Raw genomic sequence first — 10,006 nt, 5'->3', positions numbered from 1 at the left:
AGAAGAATATTTATATATTTATCCTTCTCCGTTAATCAAAGTCATACGAGCGAGAACCCCCGGCAATCTATAAGGCATAAGCAACGGCGACCGCGGCGACGAGCCAGGCGGCGGGGAGGCTTCGGGCGGCGGCGGTGTTCCCGCTTCCATCGTCGGTGGAGGTGGGGGGTTCGGAGGGGGATAGAGGAGGAGGAGCGGGAGGGGAAGAGATCGGAGAGGTGGGAGGAGGTGGGGTTGGGGGTTCGGATTTGGGGGATGGGGCTGGTGCTGGGGAAACGGTGGCGGGAGCCGGGGAAACGGGGGAAGGTGTGGGGGAATCACGGGGTGGGGAAGGGGAAACGGCTGGGGGAGAGATGGGCGCACGCTTAGGTGCGGGGGAGGGAGTCGGGGTGGGGGTGGGGGTGAGGCTTTGAGCGGAAGAGTTTACCGCGAGTGACGCGACCGCCATTGCAAGGAGAAGGAAGCGTGAGGTCGCCATTTATGGAGCTTGAGATTAGAGAGGAAGAAGAAAGATGGGGAGGTTTAGTGACAGGAGAGGGAAGTATGGGATGATATATATACAGAAGGGAGAAGGCCAAAAAAGAGTAGGAAATTTGCACTTAGCACCCCCTACTTTAAGCTAATTAAAGGTTCAAATCCTGAATTCTCACTATTTGCGATTTACTAAATAAGAATCGGCAGGGTGGATTTCTACGAATACAAGGTGCAAAACAGAAAATTGCTTAAATGTAGGGTGTTAAGTGTAAGTTTCTCTACTCAGGAAAGGACAGCTAGACATCTGAGAGAGGGAGGGAGATAAAGGCCAGCCAAATATGGAATTCTCATTCACTGTTCATTAGAGGATATAAGTTCACTAGTCAATGCATTCCAAAATAATTTCTTGTCCATTGTTCATTCCAACTGGTTACCCGTTGCTTTTAATCATTAGACAGTAGTAGATATTTGTTCTTAATGACTTCTCCAAAAAAAGGCCATTATTTATACCAACTTTTTATTGGCCATGTCCATGCGTATTAAGACTCTAATAATTATATTACAACATATTTTATTTTTATTTGGAGTCTGAATATTATGGTTATTTTATTTAGGTTGTGATGGATTATATGATTACTTAGTTTTTTTTACTATTAAAAATAGGATATAGTTCAGGGATTGTAGCTGTAATTAACTGTAGGAAAAAAAAACTAGGCTAAGCCCATTTTTCTATATATATATATTAGTTTGGTAGATACCTCTTTGTTTGTTCTTTCGACGGTAATTCCGTAGACTATACTCAACTCTTTGTTGAATGACTTGCTTTGGACATCTACAAGATGCAAAGAGACAAAGAGAAAAAGTTTGACCAACAATAGTCGTGAATTATATAAATAAGCGTTGACGATGTAATGCTAAAAAAAGTCACCAATAATATCAAGGTGTTTGTACATATATCCTCTAATTGACATTTGTAGAACAACGAAGTGAATGACTTCTTGTAATTCTCCAACTCATATCTTTATAAAAAGGGGCTTACATTGCAAAGAACTGAGAGAAGTTTTCCTGAATGACTTCTTGTGAAATAAGTTTCACCTCCCCAAATGGTGTAATCTAAGAGAAGAAAATATGAATCGAAGATTCAAAATCAGAGCTTTTATTGATCAGTGGAACGAAAAATGATTTCCTCTGTGGCAGAATACATGTTATAATTCCTGATGTTGTCCTTCTGTAGCATTACTTTGGATCAAACTGCTCAAGTGACCATTGAATTCAGATCCATAAATGTGCCCCATCTTTGCTCTTTTTGTTTCCAAGTATCTTCGGTTATCATTAGTTATTGGTGTTAACAATGGAACCCTGCCGACCACACTCAAACCATAACCTTTAAGTCCGATGTATTTCGCTGGGTTGTTGGTCATCAACTTCATAGTACGAACACCCAGATCTCGTAATATCTACAAAAAAGAAGATTTTATTAGCTTAATGGAGTTAAAACTTTTGGCTTATATAGAACAAAAGTATCCATTGCAATTCCGACCAGTTCAGATATTTGCGTAAAGTATCAACCCAACTACGTAGATGAGAACAAAAAGTTTACAGCATCACCAAGAGGAAGAACATCTTATTAACAGAACATCTAGAACTAAAGGAGAAAATCTACAATGATGTGCCAATGATAGGCAGCAAGTGATGGACTCGAGCATCATCAGATGGCAAAGCCAAAATAGCTCGAATAAATTGAAACAAATTGATTTTTAAGAGAAGAGATGAATTGGCATCTGATGACAGCCAAAGGACTATTTAATAAGAAAAGTATGTAAACTGTCGCGTATCTTACCTGTGCGCCAATGCCGTACTCTCGTGAGTCCACAGGCAATCCCAGTTCCTCATTAGCTTCCACAGTATCACGCCCATCATCTTGCAAGTTGTAAGCACGAAGCTTATGACCGAGACCAATGCCTCTTCCTTCATGTCCTCTAAGATAAACTAGAACACCCCTGCCAGCTTTCTCAATCATCTCCATCGCCAAGGCCAGCTGATTGCCACAATCACATCTTGCTGATCCAAATATGTCTCCAGTCAGGCACTCAGAATGCACCCTAACTAAGACATCTTGACCATCTCCAATATCACCCTGTTAAAATTAGGAAGCAAGTTAGGTGCCATCATTATGTCAAAGTAAAATACTAAAATGGAAAAGAAAAACAGTAGCTCTTCATACTAATAACAAAACACAACAGCAGTAAGACTAGTTTAGATCTTTCTGGAGCCTATGCCAGCACCTATTGTTGATCATGCATCACCAGCTTACAACATAGTGAAGACCAACTATAATGATAGACAAGTAACTGGGTAAATACTTGTATCAAGTACTCTGCCCTGATAGTATACTTACTTTAACCATAGCAATATGCTCCATTCCATCAAGAAGAGACCGATAGCAGTAAGCCCGAACAGAACCCCACTTAAGGGGTAAGCGCGCAACTGAAGAACATTCCACCAACTTGTCTCTTTTCCTCCGATATCTGTCATATGAACTCATGTCAACAGAGAAACAGCTCAATTTAATGGGAACTTGGCAAGTAGCAATAGGTAGAGTAAACTTTATAAATAAGCCATTCCATGATGTAGGTACCCAGAAATCATGAAGAGGCACAGAAAAAGGCTGATATCGTAACCAAGTCTGCAATCTCCAGGTTCCACACTTCTTAAATTGTCATAGCATGATGCTTTATGGTGTAGAGGTTGAAAGGAAGTTGCCTTAGTTAAGTTCTTAAATGTTATTACCAACGTAATTAGTAGTCACATGAAAAACTACTATGAAACACCAAAATAAACAAGAAACTATAAATATATCTACAGATAAGGTTATCAAGAGCTGTCGAGAAGGTTACGGCGGGCATTTCCAGATATTATTAGATAACACACCTAATCAGGTCCGCAATTGAGACTATCTTTAGATTCTCCCTCTTCGCGAATTCCTGAAGTTTTGGCAATCGAGCCATGGAACCGTCGTCATCCACAATCTCACATAGAACAGCAACAGGGGGTAACCCAGCTAGCACAGCAAGATCAACAGAAGCTTCTGTATGTCCAGCTCGTTTCAGAACACCGCCCTCTCTGTACTTCAGCGGGAAAATATGCCCAGGGCGGTTAAAGTCTTCAGGCTTTGAATTTGGAGATGAAAGAGAAAGAATGGTTCTTGCCCTATCTTTTGCAGACACCCCAGTTGTTGTGCCCTCTTTAGCATCCTAAAAAGCAAAGCACATAGCAGTAAGATTCAGGAGAGAGAAATCAGAATAAAACTCATAGAAGTCACAAACATGTGCTCTGCAAATAACTGATCCTCGAACTTTCCATAATGTAAGTTCCACATAAACATTATTTACTCTTCAGTTGGAAGTTGTGTAGTAAGTTAAAATTGTAAATGTGATGGAGTTCACGCCGCCCACGATACCATTGCTCAGACCTCTGGCTTATGGTCAAAGTTTTTATCCCATATAGCAGCAAGAGAGAAAAGGAAAAGAAACCACCAAATAACATGATACTGACAGTACACAAGGATCAAAATCTAGGATAATTAAAGAAAAAGAAACTTTGAGTTGATTCTAATATTCTAATTACAAATAGGTGTCTGTCAAGACTAGCTACAAGAAAAGAACATCTTGAATTACTGCTTAAGCCAAAATCATGTAACATACAAATCTTTTAATTAAAATTACCAAACATAGAGATCGTAATTGTATATAGAAGTGCATACAATTTCTGATGAAGGGAACTGTTTTAATAAACTACTTATTTGCATAAGTCTTACTGGGAGATCAAGGAGCAAAGAGTGCATCCTGTTATTTTTCACATAGTTATTTCTTATCATGAAAAACATTACTTTTTGTGAAGAAAAACCATACCACTGAAACAGTGAATGCTGTATGCAGCTTCTCCTCATTTTCTTTTGTTGATACCATCAGAGGAAGTTGTAATCTTTCAAGATCCTCACCTTGCATGCTGACGCACACAATTCCAGTCCCGTGTCTTACTATAAAAGCCATGTCCTCTGGAGTTACCAAAGACGCAGCCATTATAAGATCTCCCTCATTTTCTCTGGCTTCATCATCTACAACAATCACATACTGCAAGATCAACCTTATGTCAGAGGATGTCCAGAAATAATTGAGTAAATAGAGAAAAACAATGTCAAGAATCACTAAACGAACTTTGCCTTGCCGGATGTCCTCGATTGCCTCTGAGATAGATGAAAACCCTTTCGTAGGGTAATCTAAATCAAGTTCATCATTATCAACAAAAAATTCATCAGCAAGAAGACTCATATCAGAAGAAATTGTTCCATGTGTTATTGCATCCGCTTGGAGTAAAGTATTAGCAGATGGGTACTCCAGATCACTAACAGAATTGTTCTGTGACAAAAGAGCGTTGGCATTAGTAGATCTCTGGACGGTCCCAGATCCACCATCTTTTCCGGAAGCAACACAACCAACCATCCTTAGATCAACTGGTTTGGTATTTGCAATGTTCCTACTCACTGAGAATGAAACCTGAGGTAACCTTTGGAAGTCCTTGACAAAGCCGTATCCTCTTGAAAAATATAATTTTCTATACCTAATGATAAAAAAATAAAAAAATAAAAAGGTTAGTTACGTATATATAATCACCAATCGCAACATGGTAAGATACTTCAGCTCAGTTGTCCTTGAAAGAAACAAAGTAAATTGTTCAAAACTTTAATGCCATCAATTACATGGTGTTCCACTTCTCAGTTCTCACAACCAAATCTTGGTCTCACAATTAAAAAATTCGACAATCTCCAAATGGAGACCAGTAGATTAGTTATCAAACATATTCAGTCATTTTTGTGCTGATCGCGATTGAGACATTTTATTCCAACACACCATTTGTTTTTATGCAAATTAGGTGGTCATAAAAAGATTATTACAGTTCAGAATCATAATTCATGAATAGTCCTCTATAATTGCGCCAATTAGACACCAGTATGCTTTGCAGACTGCGAAATCTGTTTATGGCACGAAGAATACTAGTTGGAGTATACTCCCAATATTGCAAGAGTGTACTATGTGGTTGAACCTCTATCCTTCAATTCGGATCTGTTACTTGAGAAGGAGCAACAATGTCGTCACAATCTTGCTGGATTAGCGATATGAAAACATTTTTGTGAAGTGTGGACTGGCCCACCTTTGGAACCCAAATGTAACCTTGAAACTTATTAATTATGTCTAGGGACTTCCCTGAAGAAAATTCAGAAGCTAGGGGAGACCAGGTCTCCATATGTTCAAACATTATTTCAAAAAAGGAGTTCTTAAAGAGTCCGTTAATGACTAGGTAAAATAAAAATATGGTCAACAGTTCCAGCTCTGTGACAAACTACTGCTTTCCGAGAATCTTAATTGCAAATAATTTTCCCAACTATCTTCGCCCCCCCATGAACACATAAAAATCACGCTTTTCTCTTATTGTGTTTTCTTCTCTACTCTCTCTTCCATATGCACTGCAACTTAGAAGAACAATTAAGAAAACAAAAGGCAGATAAATAAATAGAGAGAGAAGAAGAGATTGCTTACTGATTGCGAGGAAGACCGACTATACAAGACGGATTAGCAATTGAAGCCATTACGATCACCACAAATCGAACTCTCCCCTTCTTCCCTTGACCTCTTCCTTCTCCTCTCCGCCGAATAGTTTCTGCAGACAAAAATCGTAAACAATTGGCACCTAATTCGTCCAAAATCCTACCAAATCCACCATTTCAAACCTTCTCTTCAAATCAATGACGAATCTCGAAACCGGATTCAAATGAGAAGGGCAAGGAAACGAGACGAGCATATTAACATACCAAAAGCGTCTACTGCGGCGGCGGGGCGGAGATCGACAGTCGAGATCGCAAGACGCAAGCAAGGGAAGAGAACAAAGATTGAGAGGGAGAAGGAGTGGGTACGTCTTATTTTATAGGCGACGACCCGAGGACAGCCACTCGGTTTCGCCTCGGCTCGGCTCGGCTTTATCTTTGTTGCTATGTTCGGCTTGTCTCAATTAATTTAGGTGAATTATTACACGCAAATTGCAATACCATTTGAAGTACATGGGCATTATTCTAAATTAATTATTTATACAAACTGGCCTTAACACCTAAAATTTTTTAATAGAGTAAATTATAAATTATCCTCTTATGATTATGCCTAAAATCAAATTATCCCTAAATTTTTATTTATTATCACTTTGTCCTCTAGTAACTTATACTAATGTAATATAGATGGTAATTAATATAGCAATTTAATTACTATAATACTCGTGTGATAATAATTATCTCGCTTGAGCATATATAAATTTTGAATATTTTTAAGATGATATAGACATTTTATTTCACAATTATGTATTTGAAGGGAATTATATAGTTTATCATATCTCATTATTCAAATTTACAATATATATATATATATATATATATATATATATATATATATTTTATTTTTTCTCTCTTGTGTCCTTATACCTTATATTACAATGATTAGATTTTAATTATGTAAATTTATTATAAGGAGAAGGGCAATTTTAATACTCTAGGGGCTAAGTTCCGAACTTGATTAAGTGGTTTTATTTTTTAAGTTATTTAAAAAGTAAATTTGATTAGTTATAAAAAAAATATGTTTAATTACTAAATTAGATTAGGGGTTCCTAAACCTCCCTGAATTATTTTTTAATCTTTAGTACATTTTATGCTAAGTTTAGATAGAAAATTTAACGATTTTATATTAGTTTAAAACACTGGGAAATAAAATGATGCAAATAAAAATGTATAAGAGTTGTTTAATTTTAGGCATAATCATAGAAGAGTATTTACAATTTATCCTTTTTAACATTAAAATATTACGGTGAAAGTTTATTTAAAATATTTTCTAAGTATTAAAAAAAATGCATGAGTAGCATGATTAATATCTATAAGATTGAACATTAATAATATATATATATATATATATATATTTAAAAAAAAATCTCTGGCTTCATATTATTAGAACACTTCTGAATCCAGATTAGATATAATATTAAAACAAGATTAGATACAATACTTGGATTAAGCCGGAATTAAGCCAATAGCGAAGCAGCCGCCGATGACCATCATCTTCGACCGTCGCAAGTGGAAAAAGAAAAATGAGACGCCACGACCAGTCAAAGCCGGCAGCTGACGATGCATTGCGCTAACGGCACGGTGTTTTGCAATTTTCCGCGAAATTAATTATTCACTATTTTCTACGTAAGAAAAAAAAATATATCTATCATTTTAGGACTCGTTTGATTATGCGAGATAAAAGGGACGTTTTTGCATAAATCTTTTTGGAAAAAATTATAAAAATATATTTATAAAAATATATTTTTATAAATATATTGTGTTGCAGTGTAGTGATAATTTATAAAAATATATTAACATGTGATAAGAGATTCCTAATAGTAGTGCTATAAAATATATTAACATGTGATAAGAGATTACTAATAGTAGTGCCATCGAAGTTCGACGATGTAATTAGTAAGTAAACCGTTCGAGATTGACTCGCCAACAACACTGAGCTCGAGCTACCTCAACTCGACTTAGCTCTCGCCAACAACACCGAGCTCGAGCTACCTCAACTCGACTTAGCTCAGTTATTAATATCGTCGGGATTGTTTGTTCTTGGTTATAGTTTTATATGTGAACTTCGAAAATTGTTTAGTTTGTTGTTTAGGATGCTTGTAGGTGGAGTAACTTAGTTGTGCTGTAGTTTTAAATTTTAATCTTGTTGTTGTTATACAAAATTAATTAAGTTTCTGAAAGAAATAGGACAAGAGCACATCGAGAAATGAGTAACATTTCTTTCGGAGCTACTAACATCTCACTCTCATGACTAAATATTTATTAGAAATTTTGCAACTTGGCTAAGCCAAGTTAAGCTCAAGACCGTAAACATGGTGAACCCAAGTCATGTTTTACTTGCTAGCTCGACTCAAACTTGAGCTAGATTCGGAGGCATTTGGAGGCAAGCTTGGCTAGCTCATGTATAACAGATAGTCGAGGATGGTTGAAGTGGTCGTGAGTATAAATTTCTTTTTAAAAATTAAAATAGGTTGCATATATAAGCCTATGAAACCATGATCAAATTATTTTTATTTTAAGTTCATCAAATTGTGTGACTTTGAGATTAAGCCCATGGATGATAAAATAACAGCACTGGATCAGAGATTTAGTTAATTAGAGAGGTTGAATCAATATATATATATATACAAAAAAAAATTATTAACTAATTGTTGTAAAACAAAAAGAAATTGTTGTCCTTTTTATATTAAAATGAGCGTCTATCAACGGTTGCATATAACTGATAATTACAATGGATTAAGTGACATATTTCTTCCCCTTTTAAAATTATTATATATATATATATATATATATTGGTTATGCATCATATTTTAAATGATATTTAACCAATCTGCTTAAAATTAAGCCCTATTCTTGTACATTTGGCCAACTAAAAGTCACAAATAACCTCCCCTTCACCAACTAACTCCAACCTACAAGAACCACTAGATAGATCTCCCTCCCACCTCCCACCTCAACCAGAGAGAGAGAGAGAGAGAGAGAGAGAGAGAGAGAGAAGATCCTTAACTATCGCCATGGCTATGATATGATCATCAGCAAGAAGAAGATCCTCATGGCAATGGTGATGGTGTTCATGGTGGTCATGGCATGCGTATGGCTATCAAGGCAAAGCAAGGAGGAGTGCTTCTGTCCATGCATGCAGAATGAATGCATGTTCATCCGAGGTGCTACGAGGGAGGAGTGCGCCGCCGGCTGCAGCAAAGCTTGTGTCCAAGCTTTGTGGATCCTACCGAGTTCTGTGGATTCTAATTAACTCATTATTTTTTAACAAGTTATATATATATATATATATGGTTATATGCCTTTTATTTATTCATGGCTTCTTCTGTCGTTAAATATAAATGCAATAAAGACTATTCTTCTAACAGCTTGAGCTTAAGTTTTTAAAGTAATTTGATGAATTATTATAGTATTAAAACAGAGGTTTGGAATTCAAATTTTACTAGACTCAAGAGTCCATCCATCTATCATTTTTGGAGGGTGTAAAAACTCATTCATTTTGCTTCTAATTTATATATCATATTTTGCGGTTAATTTAAACTAATTAATCTCTAAAATATCGGTACCTAAATTACCACTATAAATTCAAACTTCTAGAACGTTTCTCTCGAAGTATTTCAGTAAATGTGCGATTTGAAAATTATAAGCCAAGAAAGATAATGGATTATATATAGTTTAAAGAAAAGTTGCTAATCACTAAGAGTGTTATTTAAATATTTATCGAAAAAATTATAGAGGAGAACTCCATGCAAGTACTAAAAAAACAAACAAACAGTGATCAAATACAAACCCTATGATGCATGCATAGAATCAATAAATTAATTATAAGCATGCAGCAAGGCAGCAATGCTTAGGACCCACAGAACTCGTGGG

The 10,006-nt window shown here is 36.4% G+C and overlaps 1 protein-coding gene across 2 annotated transcripts; it reads right to left on the bottom strand.

The window, feature by feature from the left end:
* Positions 1 to 1,374: 1,374 nt before the first annotated feature.
* On the bottom strand, positions 1,375 to 6,418 carry LOC140787559 (probable bifunctional riboflavin biosynthesis protein RIBA 1, chloroplastic). 2 transcript variants are annotated; one of them, XM_073136543.1, is made up of 8 exons: positions 6,344 to 6,418; positions 6,072 to 6,192; positions 4,692 to 5,094; positions 4,386 to 4,607; positions 3,406 to 3,728; positions 2,873 to 3,002; positions 2,315 to 2,611; positions 1,375 to 1,931 (listed from the first exon to the last, which is right to left on the bottom strand). In XM_073136543.1, the coding sequence occupies exons 2-8, from the start codon at positions 6,119 to 6,121 to the stop codon at positions 1,680 to 1,682; spliced, it is 1,677 nt and encodes a 558-aa protein (XP_072992644.1). In that variant the 5' UTR covers positions 6,122 to 6,192; positions 6,344 to 6,418; the 3' UTR covers positions 1,375 to 1,679. The 2 variants fall into 2 exon arrangements, with proteins under 2 accessions (XP_072992644.1, XP_072992643.1); XM_073136542.1 differs by having other exon boundaries at positions 6,263 to 6,356.
* Between the last annotated feature and the right edge of the window lie 3,588 nt (positions 6,419 to 10,006).

The sequence above is a fragment of the Typha latifolia genome, chromosome 4 (assembly GCF_019914945.1).
Source record: "Typha latifolia isolate L0001 chromosome 4, TyphaL0001v2, whole genome shotgun sequence".
Classification (NCBI taxonomy): Eukaryota; Viridiplantae; Streptophyta; class Magnoliopsida; order Poales; family Typhaceae; genus Typha; species Typha latifolia.
Note: the sequence above shows the minus strand (reverse complement) of the source record. Positions and strands in the feature narration are given on the sequence as shown.